The 25,696-nt window shown below is 49.6% G+C and overlaps 1 protein-coding gene across 5 annotated transcripts in view; it reads left to right on the forward strand.

Moving 5' to 3' along the window:
* AGAP1 (ArfGAP with GTPase domain, ankyrin repeat and PH domain 1) overlaps positions 1–25,696 on the forward strand; it is a 510,942-nt gene that overhangs the window by 438,220 nt on the left and 47,026 nt on the right. For all 5 annotated transcript variants that reach the window (XM_072961884.1, XM_072961886.1, XM_072961882.1 and 2 more), the window contains 3 exons: positions 760–914; positions 3,814–3,904; positions 6,617–6,839. In XM_072961884.1, coding sequence (XP_072817985.1) covers positions 760–914; positions 3,814–3,904; positions 6,617–6,839 — 469 coding nt within the window. The remainder of the gene's footprint in view (positions 1–759; positions 915–3,813; positions 3,905–6,616; positions 6,840–25,696) is intronic.

The following is a 25,696-nucleotide window of genomic DNA, read 5'->3' on the forward strand; positions in this document are numbered from 1 at the left end:
CGTGTTCTGTGGCCACGGTGGGCGGCAGATGAGAACAGAGGACAAACGCCGGTGCTCGAGGGGGGATCCCGGGGCCCGGACCCTTTGTGCACGTCACAGAGCCAGTGGGAAACACAGTGAAGAAGGTGGCTCCCCACCAACATTCTAAGGGTGAGGAAATGAGCCTCAGATAGGTTGAGAATTTATCCAGGCGGCAGGTGGTGTAGCAGGATTTGAATTCCACTCCCTCTCCCAGACTGAGAATGTGGAGTGGGAGACTGCCTCACTCTGCCTGGTCTTCTGCCCCAGAAGGACAGACGACATCCTCATGCGTCCCTCTTGGCCACGGTGTATCTGTGCCTCGGAGCACAGATGCGTATAAGAAAATTAAATGGCACCCTGGGATTAGCCGTACTCACTTGATTTTCATCCACTGTAAATACCAGCGGCTGGCAATGAGTTACAATATTATGTCCCTGAGCTGCTTCCTCTGTGCCCAACACAGAGACACTGACATCACACACTGATGTTCATTTTTCCTCATCCCCTGAGCACCGATTGAAACCTGGCTAAGCCATGCTGGCTTTAAGGACCAATCTGGAGTGTTTGGAGGTCTGTGGATTCAGATCTCCGCCGTGCGGGCGGCGGGTCCTGTGTGTGCCTCGGCCCCATGCGGGCGCGATTGAACCCAAAGGCACTTTCATGCCCGAGGACTGGCAGAGGGCCGCGGTCTCATGAAAGCTAAACTCTTCATCCCATCCCCACCACTCTGTGTTTCAGAACAAGAAGAAAACTTTGAGTTTATCATTGTGTCCCTCACTGGCCAGACGTGGCACTTTGAAGCCACCACCTATGAGGAGCGAGACGCGTGGGTCCAGGCCATCGAGAGCCAGATCCTGGCCAGCTTACAGTCGTGCGAGAGCAGCAAGAACAAGGTGAGACCCGGCATGAAGAGCCACTGATCCTGAAAGGGAACTGGGGCCCCAGGGAAGTGCCCAGGGGACGGGAGAGCAGGATGTGAGGCGTGTGTTTGGCAAGACGTGACTCCTTCTGAGCAGAAAGCTAAATAATTGAAAAGATAAAGAAACATCGAGTCGATGTGTGTTCTGTGCCACATACCAGGATCCTAGCCTAACCATGTTTGGATGGCAGAATATCCCGTTTTAAATCTTGACACTCAACTGATCCCAAGTGTAAAGCGTTGACCTTTGATGGTTGATGATGGAGTCTTTTGGAACCTTGTGGCTTCTGTGTCCACACTGATTTTTGGTCTAGGCAGAATACACTCAGGAAAAGAGTGCACACACTTAAAAAGATGCACTGTTCCATTCTTATAAATGCCCTGAATTCAAATCCATAGCAGGTTAGAAAACTGACTCTCTGTACAGGCGTCGGTGAAAAACGCATGCACGTATGTGAGCGTGCGAGAAATTTAGGGAAGATAACGTGTCCGTTTTCTAAACTCTGTTGATAAAGCCTGGTATGTGCTTTATTCAACTAGAGTTCGTTCTTACGCATCTGTTAAGCCAGGGAAAAAAGACTGTAACCTGCGTGTTCTGAATTACTGCCCAGTGGTGTTCCTTACACAAAGGTCATTTTTCCCATGTCCTTCTTCCCATCAGAGGATCCTTCAAAGTCAGTGTTTTCATGCGTGGATATTTTTAACCCTTTCTCTAGGACACTTTTAAGGTCTTGGAGAGCACTTTGATCTTATCAAACTACGAACAACTAGAAGCCAAGAGAAAGGACATTGTCTACCAACCTGCAGTTTCATTCGTAACCATTTAAAGAAATTCCTGCCAGTGATTTATGTTCAGCTTTGTCATTAAGAAGGGAGTCTGCCTTTCAGAAAGATGGAGTGTCTTATTTTATTACCCTCTTTAACCAGGGTAAACCAGACCACAGTCATTATTATTATAATGTAATTTGCCTCTCTTTTTTAAAGATGTTTTATACCCACAGCGGGGAGAATCGCTGCCTTTCATTTCTGAGCACCTTGGCTTTGCGGAGTCACGGCTGCAGATGTGGCTCTGAAGCAAACTTAGGGTGCTCTCAGGTCTCCTGACAGTGGGACCGAGGACATGTGTCACCCACAAAATTCGGGAACTTAGTTTTGGAACAGGCGTGGGGAGGGCACGTGTGGCTGAACAGACAAACGCATCTCCAAATTGTGCAGAAAATCACAGCATCTCAAGTCAGGCTGTGAATCCATGCCACACCGTGGGATTCAGGAAAGCGTGGGACAGCATTACTCACCAGACTCCTCCCCACCCTCTACTCTGTGAAAACAGATGGCTTCACGTCTGAGCCTGATGCGCACGCCAGCCTTAAAACGCTGCCCCTTCTCTCTCACTACTCATGTGCCCTCCTCGCAGCACTCTCCCTGGGAGGGGGGCTCCCTGAGCACCGAGGATAGCAAACTCACACCTGTTCACCTTGGGCGCCTGCTGGACAGGCGTGAGGGTGCACAGCGTGGAAATACTATCCACAAGGAACAGCTGGAGGGGGAAAGACAGCCTCAGCTGAGAACGGGCCACGCGCTGTTCTGGCTGCCCGTGGATAATGCAGAGTGGGTAGCAACTGCAGACGGACGTATACATACATGTAGCATCGAGTTTATAGAGGTAGACAGAGGCAGACAGAAACATCCCTGTTTGTGCGCATGCACACACACACACACACACACACACACACGCACTCCAGATGCCAATATAAATTGTTAAACGCACTTTGAATATTTGGGCCAATATCTGACCAAAGGAGATAAAACCCCAGTGATGCATTATGCTAATCAGACAGTAGCAATTAATAAATGATATTTATTATTAAGTAGCAAGCGTGCAATTATTTCACACCAAACAATTTGACAGAAGATAGTTCAGTTTCTGAATAACTTTTACACAAAAATCAAACTTATTCTCAGTGTCCTCTAGAATTTATTTGGCTTTAGCCATTATATTAAATGTATACATCATAAGCCTTAAAACTACGTGTAGCCTTTTATCCGGCACCTCTGTTTTGAGGAATTCATCCTTAGTAAATAATCACGAATTTGTGCAGCAACTTAGCAATAGGCATATTCTTCACAGCACTGTTCACAGTGGAGGAAAACTGGAGACAGCCTAAGTGTCTGTCAGAGAAAACTTACCAGACAAGTCGCCGTAAGCGGAATATTCTGCAGCCATTTAAAATGATGATGCCGGAGCTTGTGTGATGGCACTGAAAGGTGACACTGTCGTTAGGCTAAAAAGGCAGATTCCAAAGCAACATATACTGTGCTGGCTTTTTTTTTAAGTGCATATGTGTGTATAGATGTGCTTAAAAAAAAAGGCTAGAGTACATATTAAAATGTTGATAAAGCTCAACTGTGATAGTTTACCATTTTTTATGCTGTTCTTCACCTCCCGTGTATTTTTTGTCACTTGCCTAGAGAAGGCAGTTAAATAATACGCTGAAGCATCAACGCCCCCGCTACCCTCACACTCCTCCGGTCCCCTACCCGGGGGAGCGAGCGTGTTGCTATAGCAACTGACAGAGTCCAGAGATGGGAAGTGACTCTCCAAGGCGAGTCGTGTGGGGGAATCAGGAGCTGCGTCTCGGGGCTCTGAGTGCTCATGTGACCGTAACACGTGCGGTGTCCTCCTGTCGCACGAAGGGCTCTCCGTCAGCGGGCTTCCCCCCAGAGGCGTCTGGGAGGAGGGGTTGCTGGAAGCTGCCCTGCTGCTGCATTTGCTCTCGGTCTGTTTGAGTTTTGCCCCAGGCCTTAACTAGCAGGTACGTCCGTTTCTCTCTGGGTTCTTACTTCTGCCTTTGTGTGTCTTCCTGTATGTCCAGTCCCGACTGACCAGCCAGAGCGAGGCCATGGCCTTGCAGTCGATACGGAACATCCGCGGGAACTCCCACTGCGTGGACTGCGAGACCCAGAGTGAGTGTGAGCCCGGGACGGGGGCCTGGCCTGGGCAGGGGCGGCGGGGTGGCCCCAGGCGGCACTGCGTCCGGCCTGCACCCGTCCTTCAGCAAAGAAGGTTAATTACCTGACTTAACGGCTCTTAAGGAGCTGAAATTTTTTTTTTTTTTTGGACTTTAACTCGATACCCTTCACACGAAAGCCTCTCTGGTGGCGCCGTTAAGTCTTGCTTGTGTGTTTCTTGGGCAGCCCGTGAGCCAGGGTCACACCGAGGGCGGAGTCAGCCACCTGCCGGGATTCTCTGCCGTATCCAGAACTCCGCCCTTGGCTTAATCAGTGATCGTGTGTTTGTTTGCTTTTTCCATAAAAATAGAGTACTGTTGCTTAGACCCCGTGCAGAGATTTCTGGGATTTGTTTTCTTCATTTTCAAAATCACGGCTTCTGGAGTTGGCCACCCAATGGTATCTCTGTTTTTCGTCTTAAATTGACTACACACTAGAGCATTTGATTGAGCTGACAGGCTTCATAACTGCGCTTCGGGCCCGACACACCCTGTTTTACTTCCTGTTTTCTGCCGTCCGGGGAGTAACACCACGTTCCCTTTGAGAAAGTCGTTCTGTCACTTCTCCCCTCGAGGTGAAGGCCTTACTTCTCATTCTCCGCCTTCCAGCCCTGCTGGTGCTGGGCACACTCGGTGAAGTGTGTCCGGTCACGTGTTTTGGTGGTTGTTAAGGTGTGTTTCGAGGAGGGGGAGGTCCAGTTGGAACAAGATGAAAGGCGCTGATGTGATGTGGGCCCGGCTCCCCGAGCCTGGAGCCCAGGGGGCGAGGCCTGGACCCAGTGACCGCAGGCAGGCCCGTGGCCATGGAGAAGGGTCATTAGGGACACAGCAACTCAGAGCAGACTTGGTGCAGGCAGCGGGCAGGATTTGAGCAGGTGACTGAAGGAGTCACTGTGAGTCGGGGCTGCAGCAGGACTGGCAGCTGAGTCGCCCTGGTTTGTTCAGGAAAAGAGCAGTGGCCGCTCAGGAGGCTGGTCAGGTAGGATTTTGGTGACCTAAGCAGGAAGAACTTGGGACTGTCGCAGACAGAAGGGAAGGGTCGGGCCACCTGTGAGAGGCCACGCGTCCGCAGGGCAGGAAGGAGGGGAGCATGGGGCCGCATCCGCGGCCTCCAGGTGAGGGGCCAGGTCTCCTCTTCGACTCCCGAGGGCCTGTGCCCACGGCCACCACGCACTGCCTCTTTTCACTCTTGTGACTAATGGTTAGCGCTACGGTGGGTCCCCCTTAGTGGGGGGAGTGAAGAGTCTGAAGGGTCAAGTTCTGCATCCCAGGTCACAGGACGAGCAAGTCGTGTATCAGGATTCAAACTCAGCGCCTGGCCGCCCTGCTGTGTTTTCTCAGAGGCCGGGGAAGGTGGCAGGGCTGAGGTCAAGGGCGTGAGAGATGACACCTTGGCACCGGGGAAGGTGGCGAGACTGAGGTCGAGGGTGTGAGAGATGACACCTTGGCAGGGGCGCTTTTATTATTATTACTGTTGTTCTGTTGTTATTATTTGGGACATTTGTTTCCTCTTCCCAACCAGACCGTCTCTGAGGTCACAGACCTCTTCTTGTGTCCCCCATGGTATCTCTCACCGCCTTCCCACCTTTGTACTAGATATTAAATAAGTGACTGGCTAATTTCTGCTGAATTAGCATAAGGCCATTCCTGGGAATGTGTCATTTATGACTGATTCAAAATAAACATGATGTCAGCTACCTGGTTCTCTGTTGACTCTTCAAGCGTACCTGGAGGAAATATTGATTATTCCTGCATGATTGAAGCCTCCAGTGCTCCCGTCGGTGGTGAAGGCCATTGACTGTCAAAGTCAGCGCCCTCTTTGCCGATCAGCTGTAGATTTGGGTCCGAGGCCAGCCCTGGGCCCGAGTGCTCAGTCTCCTGACGATGTCCTCACAGGGAGGGGTCCCCCTCAGGGGTCCCAGCACTGTTCTCTGAACTCATTCAGCGTCCTCGGTGCAGGGTCACAGCCTAAACAAAACCCACTGCCATTCACTCCTTGCATCACGGTTGATCCTGCTGGTGGTACCCCAGCCCGAGGACCGTGCTTGCCATCTCGGTAGCTGTGACGGATGGAGAAACGGAGTTGCTTTGGTCGTCACTCTTTAATAAGATCCCTGAAAACCACACTTTGTCGTTGTGGTGCCTTTCTTTCGTCTGAAATTTGCAAGCATGCCCATCATGTCGCTGAAAACTTGGACGTGCCCCTGGTTGAAGAGTCGTCAGGAGGGACCGTACAGCTTTGGGAATGACTCCCCTGTCCCTCAGCACCCCTTCACGTTCCCTCTGTCAGCAGCTGTCCACAGTCGACGCCAAGTCATGCCTGATTGTTTTCCACGTGCGTCTGCCCTCACTAGGGGAATGCTGCTGTGAAGTACAGAAAAGTGCATCTTTCTGTCCAAACCAGTGCTTTCGGTTGTTTACTATGTGGGAAATTCCAAGGCTTTGGCTAAAGTCAGATGTTTGAAAGTTGCACCAACAGTCAGATCTTTTGAGATGCCTAGAACAGTTCCAAGGACTGGCCAGGGAGCGTTTTCAAAGCCACGTGGTTCTAAGGAGGGACTGCTGGATGGGAAATCTGACTCACGGGGTTTCTTACTGAGACCTAAGGGCAGTGGGCATGAGTGACGATGGTCTGATGGCATGAGGTGCCCTGTTCCTCTTCCCACAGATCCCAACTGGGCCAGTTTGAACTTGGGAGCCCTCATGTGCATCGAGTGCTCAGGGATCCACCGGAATCTTGGCACCCACCTCTCTCGAGTCCGATCTCTGGACCTCGACGACTGGCCCATCGAGCTGATCAAGGTGATGTCATCCATCGGGAACGAGCTGGCCAACAGCGTCTGGGAGGAGAGCAGCCAGGGGCGGACGAAGCCCTCGCTGGACTCCACGAGGTAGGGGCGTGGGAGGGCGTGTGGTTAGGGGGCGTCTGCCAGCCGTCCCACGACCGGGGTGGGAACTGCCCTCCCTGCCTGTGGGAACGCTGACTAACCTGGCACCCGAACGTCTGCGTTTAAAGTCGGTCTTCAGCAGACGTGGATAATTCAGACTCCTTAACTTTTTATGTTTGTTTTTACACTTTGCGGATTCCTCTCCCTCTCTTAGAAATGTATTAGGCTTCTAACCTTATGAATATATCACTTTAATTAATACATTTCTAATAGGCATAAGCTGTGCTGTTCACACTAATTATGAATTTTTGATTCTTTAGCTTCGTTATTCTTCTATCTTTGATAAGCATGGACTCATCGGCCTCCCCACCCACACTAAGTCAGTTTATAGTAACCAAATATATTTTATTTTCTAAAATATATTTCTAACACATTTAATCAGCCAAATATGGGGTAACGTATGGTGGCTCCTCATTAATGTTAATTGTTACCCAGTGTAAAAAAGCGCATTTATTTTGAGGCCATTTCGATTCTCATTTTTCATTTACAGCAATTAGAAACCGTTTTTGAGTACGCATGCATATTTAATGTACCTGAGAGGTGATAAAACGGCTCGTCTTCGGAGAAAGCCTCTTTCGCAGAGGCGGGATGGGCCAGCCCGCCTCGGCGGCTGCATCCCTGCATCCGAGGCAGCGGTGCGGGGTGGGCGCAGCCTTGGCGGCTCGGGTGTCTGCGGGGGGCAGGGAGGGAGGACGTCGCCCGTCGTCAGAACCGATCTGTTCTGCTGGTGATCAGACAGCGTGGGAGCCCCGTGTCCATCTGTGGTCCGGCCACACGCGCGGGTCGGGAAATTGGTCTGTCCCGCTAAGCAGCTGCAATGTGGCAGACCAGTGGGCTCGATTTCATTAACTCTGAAAAATGAATTGGTGGTGCCCCCTTCGGTTCACTTGAGAGAATGAAGCTGGTGTTATTAACCCTGCTCTTTGATTAGGTGCTCTGCGGGGAGGGGGCGGGGGAGCAAGAAAGGGGCGCGAAGTGTATGTGTTTAAAATTGCCTAGGTTGGCCCTCTGAGCGCTTTCTCCGTGAGTCGTGTCTTGTAATATACATGTGGACACCTCTTTTACCAACTGAAGAAATGATCCACTTTTACATCTTTTTAATCTGGACTTAACACTAATGAAGAAGTCAGCTGGGTCAGCAACTAGGGCTATTCCTTTAAAAGATTAATCCGTGTTTTAATGCCTGTTTTCTCATACATGTGGTTTTCTTGGAAGTTATTTAGGTTTGAAAAAGAAAAACGCTGGGAAATTGGATTGAATTTAACGTGTGAATGCAGAAAACGCTGAAACAAGTTGGGGAAAGATTAACCTTATACATTTGACGGTTTGTGTATAAAAGAGCATATACACTATTTTTAATACCGTGAAGTAGAAAAGTGTGTTTTTCCAACTATCATAATTAGAAACCATTTAGAAGGATCTGAAACAAAGATGTGGGTTAATTTTCTAGCTGGTAAATGCTTTATATTAATTTCATCTTCGTAAGTGAAGACCTTCTCTGTAATGGTATGTCATAGTTCTAATTGGCAAATTTGAATTAAGCTCCTGAGTATGTAACTGTATTGTACACATCGTACCTTTACATTTTAGAGACATGTCAAAGTCTTCCTCACTCCCAAGTGGAGTCACTGCAGTGAAGTCCCTGTGGTGAGGGTGATGTGATTACGTGGTGTTTCCAGAGGAAGCTTTGGAATTTCTAAATTCTGTCCATTTCTAAGAGGATAAACACCATAGAAAATTCAGTGTTTCTTTGTGCCTTTATTCATTCTCCCAGAGAGTTTTGTTTTTAATGCAATTCAGCAAATCTTCATTGAGTATTAGATGATGATCACAAGCCTGCAGTGACTGGCGGCTGCTCAGGGCCAGCTGAGGATGCCAGGACGCGGTGGAATGCGTAGACAGGAGGGAGTTGGTATGCTCCAGGAGGTTCCTGGAGAAATGTCACCTGAGCAGGGCTTTAAAATCTGGAGTGACTTCCAGACCCGGGGGTGTGGGGAGTGTATGTGGCAGAGGATGCAAGTGGCCTAGGCAGAGAAGTAGTACGGAAACCTCAGGGCCCTTGGGGAGCTGGACCCTTGGGTACAGTGAGGAGTGGGGGTGGGCAAGGCATGGAGAGCTGGGGGTGGTGTTTTAACAGTGACTCTGGGGCGGGCAGAGGGTGAGGGGCTGGGTCTGTTCATGTGTTCGTGTATGTTTGACCTGCTCCCGAGAGGACTGAAGGCAGCCAGTGCGTCATAAGAAGGGATGGAGACAGGCGGGGAGGCCAGCTGGAAGGCTGAGGCCGGGGTGGATCATACGCAAAGTCACAGATACGCTCAAAAACAACTCAGCAGCACAGTGTGACAAGGATTCAGGTGCCTCCTCCTTCACCACCTCCCGCAGTTTCCTCAAATAGAAATACAAACTCAAAGTTTGGGCTAGAATGTCCCCGTGGAATCCAGTCTTCGATGGGAGGACGGATGGCTCGTCTGGGTCCTGCTTCTCCGAGACGAGGAGACACTCCCTTCCACCCGGCTCGCCTTGGTCTCTCTGCAGACCCTGCGACTGCTCGTACGGACAGCTGGAGGGGTCTCTAACATGGCCCTGAGGTAATACTAAAAAGAAATATTTTAATACGCTTGTATCTCTATCCTAGGAAAAGCCAAGTGCAGTATATCCAGTCTGATTCTTTGGAAAAGGGCCCAGCTGTTTTCCTGAGAAGCTTCGTCCAGTCTGTCTTGTTCAGAAGATTCATTCTGACAGTGGAATATAATTAGAAATGTGCCATTCCTTCCCCAGCGCGTGCGCGCGCGCACACACACACATGCACACACGCACACACACTCACACACGCGCGCGCACAGACTCAGGATCACGGGGAAGTAGAACACGGCAGATCTTTCTCCAAAGAAAGAACTGAAACCCCTTGCACTGGTGTCTCCCAGACCTGCAGGGGAGTTAAGGAAACAGGCGCCCCAATCAGCCGTCTGCCCTCCTGCTCGCTGTCCCCACGCCCCTGATTAGGGCAGCTCGGACGGCCCATAATTGGTTCCAGTGATTCTCAGCTGCCCTGAGAACCTCCGTTCAAACTTGAACAGCATGGAGATCAATCGAAGCTGACGGCGGCAAAGCAGTATTGACTTCCCATTCCTAAACCGGGGAATCGTTAGTCAAGAAAAGCATCTTTTAATTACTCCCAGGAAGGAGAAAAAAATTCTTTCTGGATGGATTCTGCAACCACCACCATTTTTTCCTGGTGCATTCGATATTAAATTTATTGTCGCAGGCGGGGGAGAGGATGCCCTTCGCCCCCCTCTGTGATGGAGGTTTAATTTGGAAAAAGGAGCAGGTAGAGGAGATCGATGCCGTAACAATTAACTACATCTGGGGTGGAATCAGAATTCCCCTCTAATTGCTATTGATACCATTTAAGCACACACTTAAAATATTGATTGTGAACAGGGCGGCTGAAGTGGGAGAGAGGTGGTCCCAGTGGACAGAGCTCACTGGATGCTGGGGGCTCACACAGGGGCAGTGCGCTCTCTGCAGGACAGTCAGCAGTGGAGTTTGTGGGCTGCCCCTTACTCTGTGTTGTCACGTGGGGTTGGACACGGGGGCCTGGGGCAGCCCCGCAGGGCTCTGGTTCCAGTGTCAGGACACAGCTCCAAGGGAGAGAAATGAAAACAGTCACGTGCAGATTTCTCGAGTGAAGGAACGCACGAGTGAGTGAGTCAAAGAGGGAACTGGTCTGTTTGGAGTACACAGCTCAGGAGGGTCTTGCTGCCCCAGAGCCTCGGAATTCTTCGTGTGTTCCTGAGTGCAGTCCCAGCACACGGCAAAGCCATCTCGGCCAACCTCCATGTACACCCTCTCACCCTGGGCCTCGCATGGTGTTTCCGGAGCCAGTCTGCATCACCACGGGGGAGTCCTTCTTCATCCTTACCCCTTTTCACTAAGAAGCTTTTTGGATTGACCCCAGGGAAAATAATTTCCTGCTGGGACCGAGCGGAGCCCTCTGGTGCCACGTCCCTCTGGGCAGGAGCCAGACTCTGCTGGGCTGAGCTGCATTCTCCCTGCATCTTCCGTCACTGTGTCTCCGAGTTGAGGCCTTTGGCCCAGGAGGGTCTGCAGGGACCCGTGGCTGTTTGCATTTCAGTGCAGGTAGCCTATTTATGTGGAGGTCCGGGGGCCTGCCAATTTGGTCTAGGAAATCAAAGGGACCTAGAATGGAGAGCTGTGGTCCCCATTCCATGAAAAAGCCCTTGGGAGAAGCTCGAAGCCCAGCTGAAATCACCCGTCACCTCTTTGATTCCACCCGGAAGGGAGCCGCGTCAGCTGATGGAGGGTGCACGTTCTTCCCTCCCTCGGCATCCTTTCTCTGGTTTCCATTATTTGCAAGTTCACCTGCGCCCCTAAACTCCCCTCTTGTCTTTAACCTATAAAAAGATGTCACTTCGAGAGGAAGATTTGGGGCCGGACGTCAGAAACCCGCGTGGGAGAGACGGGCCGCACACCTCCTGGCGGAGCGAGTCTGCCGGGGACCGAGCGCCGTCTCCTTTTGATTTCTGAACGCTACTTTCATCTTATTTATGCACATGGAGATATTGATAAAGGGGAAATGTATCCAAACTGAAAATAATTGGATCCCCACTGCCAACTCTGAGATATTAAAAGCAGCACCACTTGGCCACGTCTCTGTCTCGTTAGGTTTGATCATAAGATCACAATATAGTAATCTCAGGCTCAAATTTCTGGCATAAAGATGCACTGATCCAAACGGGGCCTCTGGGAGCCTGAGGACCCACGCGGCCCCAGGATTGTCTCCTCTTATTATTTTTCAACAGTCCTTGGGCCCGCCGAGGTCAGTGTTTTGTCTCTTTTGAGTGTTCCTCTATGCTTGACACCTTTTCCTATTTTCTTTCCTTAAAAAAATTTTTAAAAAAGAGAAAAGAAAAATGGGCAGGGGGAGAAATGGGGGGGAGAGGACTTTGCCGTGATGACCAGAGCCCATCTGCAGTTCGGTGGCATCTGCTCCCCACATGTCACTTCCCTCATTAACAAGCAATTGAATTAATTAAATGCTACTCAGAACACGCATAACAAGCTACCGGCAGTGTCCAAATTAGCACTGATAATCAAGGATGATTTCCTTTATTATCCTGCTAAGTGGTGTGCAGACTCTGATCTCCCTGTCTGCCCTCATCTATTTACATACCCCCAGCTTCTGCCTTTGGAAGCGGAGGTTATCTTACCTACTTAATTTGCCACGATCACCGAGCATGGCGGATTGATGCCCTGCCCCCGCCGCCACTGCCACCGCGCAGCCCCCTCCCCGCCTGCCCTCCCCCAGCCCCAGCCTTTGTATCTCAAGCTCACTGATAAATTAAAGGCCACCCCTGTGGTCTCTCAAGTGAGTAATAGAGGCAGAAATTTCATTTTGCAACTGGCTGATTTAATGATCCAAAGGGTAATTAATGGCCTGATTATCTTAATGTTAAATATGTCCGGCAGCAATTACTGTGACCTCCCGCTTGTCAAGGTCCGGGCTGTGCTCCTCTTTCAATTAAGTTCTCTGGGGCTTAATGGTATGAATAAACTCCTCTGATTCTATCATCCCGGACGGACGCAGAGGGTTCAGGGAGCTGGGGGCTCGTTTGGAGTTTTAATCAGCCTGTCTTCGACTCCAGCGATCGGAGTTAACAATTACAACAAGGGCAGCCTCACTCTCCCCTTCCCGGTGCAGACCACCCCCCACTCCTCCCCACCCACCTTTTTTTGTTGCTGTTGTTTCATTTTATTTATCTTCTCTTGTTTCCGTGCTCCGAGGGAGAATTCTGTTTGTGGAGGAGGCCACTGTGCTCCGTGAGGCTCGTCTCTTCCCATATAAATTATCATGTGAGCGCTGAGGTTTTGCTGTTTGACAGGCTTAATTAATTGGCAGGAGCCCCCGAAAATGACAGCGCCTCTAATTGCAACTCAGAGTGAATTTCTGTCATCAGCGGGGCATGCCCTGGTCCCAGCCGGCGGAGTGGGTCCACCCTCCCGGCCTCAGGTCCAGGCGGGGACAGTGTCCTGGGCAGGCAGGGACAGTGGCGGGCTCCGAGGAGCCGTGGGTTTGCAGGCGTGCTGTCCGCGGGCAGGATGACATTTACTGCCAATGAAGTTTATACATCCACAGCTCTGCAAACCCAACAGCTGCTTGGGGACCTCGGATTTTACTTAAGATACTTAGTGACTTCTAGCCAGCCAGCCGGCAGGCTTGGAATCAGACCACAAGAGCCGTAACTCAGCGACTAGATGGTCCTCATTAGCAAGTTGCTAAATATGCTTGAGTTTACTGGAGCTCCGGCCCAGATCAGAAATATTCGACTAGAAATATTAAGCCAGTTAGGGAAGTGTACAAATGAGAAGTGCAGTAACACAGCTTCAAAAACAGTATGTCTGGATTACAGTTGACAACAGATAGAGCAGTTCACCTGGCACACCGCGGTCGGGGAGCGTGGCGGGAATCCGGGCAGCCGCGGTGCTCTCCGAGTAAACTCTCAGGATAGACTAGCCCTAATTATAAGAAAGGCGGATTTGACAAGATTCTCCATAAGGCTGCGATCCACCTTTTGCAGCAGAACTGAACCTCACACTTGCCTTTGAAGCAGATGGACAAAATAGTGCTGTTGTCTTATGTGTGCCCGCCATACGCAAACCTGTCTTGTGTTTGATCCCGCAGGAAACAGATGTGTACTGGGAGCCAGCTCTGTGACCAGGGAGCTGTCTTGGGTTCAAAGTCCCCCTCATTTACTCTCTGAAATGTAGCCATGGAGACAATCAAGGAATTTTTTTATTTGTAAGATTTTTCTCATCACTGGTAGCTGAAAATGCCAGTCATCTGCGAGCATCGGCGGTCTTGTAGGCACCCCGGTCCCTTCTGAGCCTGCATCCGCTTGTGAGCGTATATAGAGCCGTGTAATGTGGAGATTAACTGCCGGGCTCGAAGTATACATCAAGGGAGACGTTCTAAACAGGAGCCTATAAATACTCCCTAAAACAGCCACCTCTGTTGTGATTCCTCCAACAGTAGAACATTTTCCAGAGGGTCATTTCTCTCAGGGGTGTTTTGATCATCTTGCACCAGAAAATTTCTCTCTTCTGAGGAGGGTCCTGCTTTCTTCTCCCTAGTAATGAAGGGGACACAGAAGCAAACACAGCTGTGTCCAGAGTTCACCATGCACTGGATGGTTTTCCTTAGCACAGAGCAGTCCTGTGACACAGGATGGACCCCCGTTACCCATATGAGAGGATTGTGGAGTCAGAGTCCTGGAGTCATTTGTCCATGGTCACCCAGGACTAAGGGATAGATCACTTGAACCCAGGACCTGACTCCTGACGCGCATCCCTGGTCCTTCTGCTGCTCAGCATCCTATGGCCAAACCCGATGGTTGCTGTGACATCTAGAGATACCACATGTTTATCAGCATCCATGCCCTCTCCTCCCCGTGGCCCCAGCTCATATGCTTATTAGCCATTGTTGTCCCTGTTTATATATTGTTAATGTACATTTATTATGCATAATAACATAACTACAATATATTTCCATTAATAAAATCTTGTAGCCTCATTCATGGTAACTTGAGGATAATAAAGCATCATTCACTTTTGGTTTGCATTCATATGGCAAGCCTGATCTTTTAAATCACTCGGTCATGATTCTAAAGTCTTAATCCTCTGCAGTCAGTGCTAATCCTTAGAGCTTTCAGGGACGACAGTGCCGAGACCTAAACGTACAGATCAGCCAGCGTAGTCGTGGGGTTTGAGCCCCAGCTTTTACGTCACCACATCCTTCTCCTGCCTCAGCCTCCCTCTGCTCCTGTCCCTGACTGAACACTGTTGAAAACATTCAGCTTGGATTTCCAAAAGCCTCACCACCATGTTTATTATCTGCGTGATGAAATATGGATCTGGGCCAGACGATTTCTACTTCTGCTTTCACAGCTGGCACCTTCTGCAATTTTGATTTTTTAAAAAACCAGGATATTTCTCATTTGTAAGATGAAGCTAGTCATTAACCCACCCACTTAGTCATGTAGGTTTAATGCTAAAAGGAAATACTATGTACAATGTTTCCTGGGCTCCTTTTATCTGGAATCAGCTTTGGGCCTGGGTCCCACGGGGTCCCACGGGGTCCCGCGTGCCGGCAGTGAGAGAGGCAAGTGGCCCCGTGCCTTCTCAGGTGCTGGGGAGGGTCTGCTGATGTGGAAGATGTGGTCCCCATTTATTTCACTTTGTGTCTGTGAAGTGGTTTATGCATCAGCATCACCTAGGAATGCACATTCTTGGGCCCCGTTCCAAGCGAACCCAGTCAGTATCCTTGTGGTGGGACCCAGGGATGTGTTTTAACTCTCTGGGTGATTCTTATGTACGTTAAAATTTGAGAAGCAGGGGTCTACACCAAGCAGTATAAACAAATGCCCACAACTCTGCCTGGAGTCCCTCTCTCCATCTTAGCCTGAGTCCCTGGACTTTATTCCTCACTTCTTACAACCTAGTATCTGTCCTCTTTTTTTTCACCAGACTCTATTGTGGCCTGGCATGTCCAGTATGCCATCCCAGCAGGTGTTACAACCCACAGAGGACATCTCTGTGTCTGACCCCAGTACAAGAGGATTCTATACTATGATCAAATGTCATTTTCCTCAGGAATGCAAGGTTAGTTCAATGCACAAAAATCAGTCAATGTAATTGCCACATTAATAGAATAAAAAGGACAAATATTACACAGTCATCTCAAGAGATACCAAAAATACACTTGACAGAATTCAGTACCTCCTCATGATACAAACACTCAGCGAAGTAGGAATAAAAAGAAACTTTCTCAACCTAATAAAGGGCATCTATGAAAACCCACAGCTCACAGCAAACTTAATGGTAAAGTACTGAAAGTTTCCTCCCTAAGATCAGGAACAAGACGAGGACGTCCACTGTCGCCACTTCTCTTCAACACTGTACTGGAGGTTCAAGCCAGGAATTAGGCAAGAGAAAGAAACCAAAGGCACTCAGATCAGAAAGGGAGAATTAAAACTACCTTTGTTTGCAGATGATGTGATCTTGGATGCAGAAAATCTGAAAGAATTCACTGTAAACTACTAGAGCTAATGAAGGACTTCGGCAATATACAGAATTCAGCTGTACTTCTATGCACAACCAATGGACAATCCAAAATAAAATTAGGGGCATAATTCTATTTATAATAGCATCAAAAAGAATAATAGACCTAAGAACAAATTTAACCTGGATTTTGAAAACTACGAAGCATCATTGAGAGAAATTAAAGAAGACCTAAATACTTGACAAGACATCCATGTTCATGGATTGGAGGATTTAATATTGCTAGTTTAGCAGTCCTCCCCAAATTGATGTATAGATTCAACACACTCCCTTTCAGAATTAGAAATGCCCTTTTTTTTTTTTGCAGAAATGGACAAGCTGATCGTACAATTTATGTGGAAATTCATGAGACCTTCGAATAGGAAAAACAGTGTTGGAAAGGAGTAACAAAGTCGGAGGACTCATATATCTTACAAAACTTTCTACAAAATTACAATAATCCAAGACTGGATTCTGTCAAGTGTGATTCTGTCAAGTGTGGTATTGGCCTTAGAGTAGACATACAGGTCAACGGTATAAAGTTTGAGTGTCCTGAAATAAGCCCATACATCTATGGTTAATTGACTTTCAACAAAGATGCTAAGATAATTCAATGGGGAAAGAATATTCCTCCAACAAGTGGTGCTGGGACAACTGAACATCCACATACAAAACAATGAAGTTAGACCCCGTCTCGTGCAATCCACAAAAATTAACTCCAAATGAATCAAAGATCTCAATGTGAAAAGTAAAACTATAAAACTTCTAGAAGAAAACAGGGAGGTAAATCTGTATGACACCTAGAGCACAAGCAACAAAGGAAAAATAAATCGGACTTCATTGAAATGGAAAGTTTTCCTGCTTCAAAAGACAGTATCAAGAAAGTAAAAACATGGAGAGTGAAAATATTTGAAATCCATGTATCAGGTAAGAGTCTTACATGCAGAAGTTACAAAGAACATGTACAGTTCAGCAACAGGAAACAAGTAACTCAGTTTAAAAGTGTGCCAAGAATTGGAATAGACATTTCTCTAAAGAAGAAATACGAATAGCCAATAAGCACATGAGAAGATGCCAGACGTCCTCACTGATTAGGGGAATGCAGGTCAGTCCACACTGAGGTGCTGCTGCACACCCACTGAGACGGCCATACTCAAGAAGAGGACAGGTGTTGGTGTTGATGTGGAGAAATGTGATTAGAATATTAAATGACAGCCACCTTGGAAAACAGCCTGGCATTTCCTCAAAAAGTTAAGCATAGACTTCCGAGATGGCCCAGCAGTTCCTCTCTAAGTATATACCTAAGAGAAATGAACACACGTGCCCACATAAACATTTGAACATGAGGGTTTGGAGCAGCCTTATTCATAATAGCCAAAAAGTGAAAACAAACCAGGTGTCCATCAAATGATGAATGGCTATACATCGACTATGCTTCCATAAAATTAAAAACAAAATTTTAATGAAGAATGGATAAACAAATGATGGTTTATCCATACAATGGACTGTTATTCAGACACAAAAAGGAATAAAGTGCAATGCGTGTTACAACTTGGATGAACCTGGAAAATGTTACGCTGGGTGAGAGGAGCCAGACATGGACCACACATCGTATTATTCCCTTTATGTGGAGTGACCTGGAATAGGCAGATCCTTTGAGACAAAAGGTAGATCCGTGATTGTCAGGGGCTGGGGGTGAGGGCACTGGTGTACTGGGGGGTGCTGCTTAAAGGGTTAGGGTTTTGGCGGCGTGGGGGTGGATAATGAAAATTGCTTGGATTTCCATAGTGGTGATGGCTGTACAACCTTGTAAATTACTAAAACCCACCAAATCATGCACATTTGAGCGTGAATTGTGTGATATATGAATTATGCCCATTTTTTGTTAAAAGAAGGAGTTTCCAAGGAGAACAGTTTGGGCAAGGGATTCCACAAGGAGAGGCCATTCTGGGCAGAGATGCAGAAACACACGAGGGTGGCTGAAGCCTGGGCGGAGGGGAAAGGCCGGCCTGGCCAGCAGGGCTGCCCTTCATCCGGCAGGGGCAGTGGTGCAGAAGGCTGTCCAGCCCAGTGCTCTGAGCAGGATGTGCACTTTGGTAAAGACTCCTTACACTTGGGGGGACAGACCAAAGGAGAGTGCGGCCAGGCGGAAGCGGTTCCTTGTGTCCAGGTGAGCTGGGGAGTTGGATCACAAGATGTTAGGCCTTCAGGAGCCTAAAGAGGCCATGCCTGTCGCAGCCACTGCCTCATAGAATCCATAGGATAAATTGGTGAGTTCCTTCCCCCCTTTTGTTTTTATTACAGTAGAATTGATTTACAATGTTGTTAGTTTCTGGTGTACAGCATAGTGATTCAGTTATACATGAACATATATATTCTTTTTCATATTATTTTTTATTATAGGTTGTTATAAGCTTTTGAGTATAGTTCTCTGTGCTATAAGGTAGGACCTTGTTGTTTATCTATTTTATATATAGTAGTTTATATCTGCAAATCCCGAACTCCCAATTTATCCCTCCACTCCTCCTTTCCCCTTTGGTAAGCATAAGTTTTCTATGTCTATGAGTCTATTTCTGGTTTGTAAATAAGTTCATTTGTATCATTTTTTTAGACTCCACATATAAGTGATTTCATATGACATTTGTCTTTCTCTGTCTGACTTACTTCACTTAGTGTGATCATCTCTCGGTCCATCCATGTTGCTGCAAATGGCATTACTTCATTCTTTTTATGTCTGAGTGATACTCCATTACATAGATACACCACATCTTCTTTACCCAGTCATATGTTCGTGGACATTTAGGTTGCTTCCATGTCTTGGGTGTTGTAAATAGTGCTGCTGTGAACATTGGGGTGCGTGTACCTTATTGAATCAGAGTTTTCATCTTGTCCAGTTATATGCCCCAGAGTGGGATTGCTGGATCGTATGGTAACTCCATTTCTAGTTTCTTAAGGAACCTCCATCCTGTCCTCCACAGTGGCTGCAACATCCCCACCAGCAGTGCAGGAGGGCTCCCTTCTCTCCACACCCTCTCCAGCGTTTACCATTTGTTGTGGACTTTTTGATGATGGCCCTTCTGACTGGTGTGAGGTGATACCTCATTGTAGTTTTGATTTGCATTTCTCTGATAATTAGTGATAATTGAGCATCTTTTCATGTGCCTGCTGGCCACGTGTGTGTCTTCATTGGAGAAATGTCTGTCTAGGTCTTCCGCCCCTTTTTGTTATTAGGTTGTTCCTTTCCTTTAATAGAGATGAAAACTGGCCTGAGTCCCTCAGTCTGTGACTGCAGGAGCCAGAATCCAACCCAGGCCCCGCCGGCTGCACGGCCGTCCTCGGGAGGCAGGGGGACCAACGGGGTCTGGGCAGCCTGGGGAAGAGCAAGCATCCAGGGTGGTGTTTCGTTCTTTCTCTTGGGCCACTGGGCGGATGGCGAGGCCTTTAAATGACAAGCAGAGCAAACAAAGGGTAATTTCAGTGGTAAAATCCTGACAGTTTGACTTTGTGTTAATAAAGGTGGACTTTGCACCAGTTTATGCCCAGCGGTTTGAACAAGGTGGTTAGGCACAGCCAAGGCCCAGCCTTGCCTGTCCAGCCATGGCCGTGGAGCGAGGTCTCTGGGCTTTGGGGCGTGCCCTCCCCAACCAGCGGGGCAAGGCAAGCCTGTCCCTGCTGCGGAGTCCTGGTTCCTCCAAGAAACTGCTTGAGGCCCTGGAGAGTGGGAACAGCAGTGGCCACAGCATTAAAGCTTCAAATAATTAAATGTCATTTGTAACTGAACAAAATTTCACCAACCTGGGGTCTAGAAGACAAACATTACCTGGAGTACACATCACTCAATCTTAGGGACTCATAGAAAAAGCGTCTCTGCTGTGTGTGATCTGACACACGTGATCCTGGAGGACACATACGTAAGCGTGCTGACTCAGTGATGTTCTCCTCAAGGACCTCCAGGAGCTGCCCTGGTGTTTTCACCCTGATCCTCACGATCTTAATAAAGTCAGGAGATGTCTGCTTAGGACCAGAGAAGAGGACACCAGACAGGGAAACTGACTTCCTGGAATCCAGCACAGTGACTCGGAGCAGGCCAACCCCAGCTCAGAGACTGGTCTCCCGGAGGCCCCAAAGAGGAGTCTGCTGTGTGGCTTGTGAGCCTGGTCACTGGGCTTATGAGAGGTACTTCCAATTGAGGATCGTGTCACCCAAGGCAGGGTGACCTCGGCCCCTCACACCCACCACACTAAAGCCATCAGGGCCAGAGACAGACTGGGGTGGTGGGAGCACTTCCTGGTTGATTGAAAAGGCTGGTGTTCCCTGTGCTCCGTGCAAAGCATATCCTCCAGGATCAACATGGCCCGTCCGTGCTGCAAAGGCCACATGTGCCAGTCATCCACTGCCTGCCCACTTCTGACGGCACCTCCAACGCTGTCCCACCTGGCAGAGCACAGCCACCCCTGCTAGATGGTGTCCTGTTACTTACATCTCCGAGAACCCCTTGGAAAGCTGCAGTTTTTGTCCCCATGTTAGAGCTGAGGACACAGAGGCCACACAGCAGGTACTGAGAGCCAGGGAGTTTGTCCCAGGAGCCCATCTCCAAAGCCTGCACTCTGAGCCTCGGTGCCCTGCTGCTGGGCTGTTGTGGGGTCGGGGACAGACGGGCATGTGACAGCGGGCAACAGGAGACGTGGTACAGCTGCCATTGGGGTCAGCAGGACGCAGGATGACCAGGTGACAGCGTGTCTGCCTGTCCCCCCACCTCCCGCCCGTATAAAATGGGCAGCTTGGGGCAGGGGCCTCACCCTCTCCTACGCCCACCCCACTGCCACGTAGCACATCGCCTTCTTGCCGGCGCTGGGGGACCGTATCCCCTCTGAGCACTGTGGAGAGTGACGGCCAAAAGCATGACAGGCAGAGTTTTTAGTTTCCTGTTCAGGGCTTCGTCAACATGGAGAGATGACTGGTCCGTCTCAACAGTCTCCATTCTGTGCGTTAAGTTCTTGTTTCCCCAGAGGCACATCGGCCATACCCACCTGCCTCCGCCAAGTGCAGAATCTCTGGTTGCTTTGTCAGGGTTCCACCCTGCCTGTTGCTCGGCTCCGTGTCTGCTTTTGGGGAGGGGGGTCCTTTGAGCACTTTGTATGAGGAAAGAGCAGAAACAGGGCTTTTGTGGCACTTGCTGGAAATACTGATCTCGCTTAGACTTGCCACCCAGGTGTGGGAGGTCTCCTTCCTGACCACACATTCCTTACTTGAAGTCTGCTGGCCAGCAGGTGACAGGGAGCAGGCCTGCTTGACAGAGGCTGGAGACGGGCGGGGAGAAGGCCTGGAGGCCGCCTTGTAGTGCCACAGAAGCTGCTGGAAGGTGACGAGCCAGCTCCCAGGCCCCAGACGGTATCGTGACTGTCCCTTAAGGAACACCAGTTTCTAACCAGCTTAGCCCCCTGCCAGGTTAGTCTGGAGCTCAGGAAAGGTGCTTTTGGAAGTTTAGTTTAAAGACAAACCAAGATGACAAGTGTAATGGCTTTTCTCCTCCATCTGTGGTGGAAGCTGCAGACGGCAGCTCGGGAGGGGACAAAGGCAGGAGCTTCGGACGCTGCCCAAGCCGAGTTCTGGTCCTCACTGTGCCCCCAGTAGCAAGTTAGCAGACCACGCCCAGATCTCAGTCTTGTCGTCTGTAAACTGGGAGCATAGCACCTGCTTCCCTAGGCGTTCATACGTTCAGGGCAGCACGGAGGCACAGACTCATCTTCCGTGCTGTAGCGGGGAGGGGAGGCTGAGATGAGACCCACCAGGCGCCGTCCGCGGTCCTCCCGCCCCTGACTCTGGCCTCTGACTTGGTCATTTGCGGGGTGGAACTCGTGTCCTCCTTTTCCCCCAGGTGTGTGCCTAGGCCACCTGGCTGTCCAGAGCACTGTCCCAGAGCCCCAGGAGGTGTGGGGGCCGCAGGTGCTGGGACTCGGGGAGGGCGGGCCCCTCCAGGCGGGCCTGCAGCCCCCTCTCCCCTGCCCCACGGCGCCCGAGGGCGGCAGAGCGGGACCAGAAGGGGAGGCTGATCCCAGGTCGCCGGCCAATCTCAAGGGGAGGCCCAGAGGCCCCGAGTGTGGATGGGGTGGACGGAAGAGGGTTGTTCTGGGGCAAGGTGAAGGCCAAGCCTTGCTCCAGAGTCATTTTCCGCCCTTTTTAACCTGCAGTCATATGATCAAATGAACCACATTTGCTGGGAGATGAAGTCTCGAGGTCTGAAGGTCACTCAGGATTAGCTCCTTGACTTTCTCCCAGATTCTCCAGGGAGGCCCCGCTCTCTCTGCAGCAGCCAGCTGCCAAGTGCACAGGAAAGGGCAGCCTCGGCCGTGCAGAGCCGTGGGAGCGGCGCGTGCAGGCGAGGTGACTGCTGGTCCAGGGCCGCCGGGATGCTCTCCTCGGCTCTCCCTTGGGAATTGGGAGCCAGAGCTACACTGGGCGCTGAGGAGTCTGGTCTGCGGCCACAGGGCAGGCCAGCTGTCCCCGCCCCTCTGCTGGCTCGAGGACCTGACCTCTGGACCTCGCCCACCCTCGTCTGTGATGCTGAGAAGCCATTTCCCAAACCTCCTGACGTCCCTGCAGACGCTGTTACCCTCACCTAAAGCCCACTAAGCCAGGCAGCGCCAGGCGTGTTCATCCAGAGCATCCCTCAGAGTGAGCCAGGGACTCCGTGTGGGAAACGAGGACGGGGCAGGGAGAGTCAGGCCCAGGGAGGCGGGGAGGGACACAGGTCCTTCCCAGGCCGCAGAGCGGGTGGAGGCGGGAAGGGAAGCCCTGCAGGTGTTGGCCCTGCTTCTCAAGTCATGATTTTCTACGGTTGGAAGGTCAGGCTGTTCATCTGCTCTGGAGAGACAGACACAAACATTCTGGCTCAATCATGGCTTCCTAAGAACTCCCTGGTTTCAACACCAGGTTGAAAAGGACTCTATCCCTGATGATTGCATGTGCGGTTTGGAAACCGTGGAGCCGGGGGAGGCTGAGTAACTTATTCCAGGGCAGGGACCAGGGCCACGGGCTTTGAGTTAGGAGCGTGGCCGTTCCCTCTGCCTCGCTCACCCCGTTGTCACACCTGCTTGTCCCTCGGCGTTGCCCACCACCCTTTATTTCTGAAATGCACACCCCTCATGGCTGGGCTTCATCTGTCTGTGAAGCCGCCATCAGAGAATGCTCCCCTAAACGAAGTGCTCGCAGGAAGCCTGGAAAGCTTTGCTCCGACGTTGCTCACACTCCAGCAGGCTCTCTGCAGAACAGGAATGATGCTTGGCCAGCCGGCAGGCCGTTGCGTGAAAACTGCAACAGCACTTTCCGTGTGCGTATTTACAATGAAACCCTGTTCCCCGAGGCGAGGGGGTGCGGTGCAGTTGTTGCTTGGAACAGCCCATCTCCCCGTGGATCTCCTGACAGGTGCCCCGCGCTGGATCCCAGGGTCCTGTGAGGGCCGGCTGGGCTGTTAAATGAAGGACCGACGTTCCGACACTGGCTTTAGCGTGGCCTTGCCAGACCCTGGAGCTGTCCATCAGGCTCCTCACCTGCAGGACACTCCTTTGCCATCAACTATGAACTTTCAGGTCACCATGGCCTTCCCCCCTGGCGTGTTTGCCGAGATTTTATGGAGTAGTTGTCCTGTAGCCAGATGGCCCAGTGGTCAGTGTGTGTCCAGCGATGTCAGCGTCACTGCTCGTGGCCTTGATGGCTGTGCTCCTGCAAAATTCTTGCTCCCCTTGCGTGACTGCCTGGTCCACTGCTTTTCCTGTCCTCACGGGGCTGCCCTTCCCAAGCTCAGGAGAGGCCCCTCCCTTTGCGAATCTGTTTATTAAAGCACAGGCCGCAGGAAGCCCTGACTTGCAGGCTGAACGTGCGCAGGGCTCTTACCAGTCATTTAAATACCTTATTCTCAGTCCAAATATAAACAAAAGGCTCACTTGAGGCGTCCTTTTGCGATTGTTGAGATAACTCGTAAAGTCTAGCCATTATTAGATTATTTAGGGATGCAGAGGGGGTAATTTTTAAACATTTATATCAAGGTATATTTATTTTGCATGCAGTATATTCCACACATCTCAAGTGAGCCATCCGTTCCACCAGTGTTTTTAGGGGGTGGTAATCAGATTTATTTATTTTTATTTATTATTATTATTCTTAACAGAGATGCTGGGGATTAGGCCCAGGACCTGGAACACGCCAAGCACACACTCTACCACTGAGCTACCCCCTCCCCCCCAGCTCCTCCAGTTTTGACAACCGCACACACCCGTGTAACGCACACTCCTGTCGGTGCATTTCTGTCGCCCCAGGAAGTGGCCTTGTCTTCTTTCCTATTAATTCCTGTTAAGCAGCAGTTATTTGCTCTCTATCAGGACAGATTCATTTTGTGTTCTCTAGAAATGTGTATAGCGTTATGTGGCATGTACTGTTTCGTGACTGACTTCTATTCCTCAGAAAATATATTGAAAGGGGCTGTGGTTCTATCAATGGTGTATTTTTTTTGCATGCTTTATTCTTTCAAAGGAATATCTGAAATTTAATTTCCTCATCCGTGGTTGTTTTGATTTTTTCTTTATTCTTTAGATCACTAGGACCTAATAACTTAGTACACATCAGATGCACTCCAGGTGCGCCTGGTTCTGAAGTTGAGGTTCAAGTTCAGGCTCAGGGTCAACCGACCAGGGTCCAATCTTAGTTTGCCACTGACTTGCTGTGTATCCCTGGCTGTTTGACCCCTGTGTGCCTCGGTCGCCCCATCTGCAAAGTAGGGATAACCGTAGCATCTGCCTCATAGCATGATTTTGAGGATTAAGTGAGAAGTTATATCGCACTGTACTGAACACCTGATCTTCGAAATAAAGATCTGATTCCAGATAAATGTCATCTATAGTTTTTCTAAGGAAAAATCACCCAGCCTTTAAAGGGGAAAATTTTTCTACGCGTTCACGTACTTTGGGGTCAAGTTCCACAAGCTCATTTTAAAATTATAGTGTACATGTGTCACATTGGCTACAATGTCCCAAAGCAAATGAGTGATCAGAAAATGTCATCAGTATCTGCAGTATTACCTGTTCTGTGTCACATCCTTTGGGACAAACAGGAAGGAAAGGCAATTTGAGTATTTTCTTATGATGTAGTGTAAAATAATATATGTTACTAGGGACTAAATTCCGTGGCTCAGGTGGTGAGTGGCATGTGCCTGAAGAAGAGAATGAAGTGTAGTTTCTTCTTTGATTCCGGGGAAGCAGGTTTCTTTCTTAGACATCTTTCCCATCCTTTGCAACATTCACGTTATGTCCATGTGTGGGGAGACTCGGGGATCATGAGAGCTTTCCATGTGTGATCACAGAACCAAAGCACAGTGACCGTCACTGAGGTATTTTGCACCATGTTCCAAGTCACAGCCACTGGACTTCCAAGGTCAACCACTGGTCTCTTGTTGGTCTGGCAAAGAAAAGGGCATGTTTGTATGTTCCTGTAAAATGGACTGGCTCTTACCGAAATAAAATAATTAGCTACAAATCTATGTGCAAAACATCTGATGGGTGAAAAAGTTATGTTTCTTAAAGAAGTGATGCTCCATGTTGGCCAGGGTTCATGGAAGTGCACCCTCAGCCCCCTCCCTCACCCCACCGACACCGCTGGTAAGAATAAAAATTGGGAAAACCTTTCTGGAA

The sequence above is a fragment of the Vicugna pacos genome, chromosome 5 (assembly GCF_048564905.1).
Source record: "Vicugna pacos chromosome 5, VicPac4, whole genome shotgun sequence".
NCBI lineage: Eukaryota > Metazoa > Chordata > Mammalia > Artiodactyla > Camelidae > Vicugna > Vicugna pacos.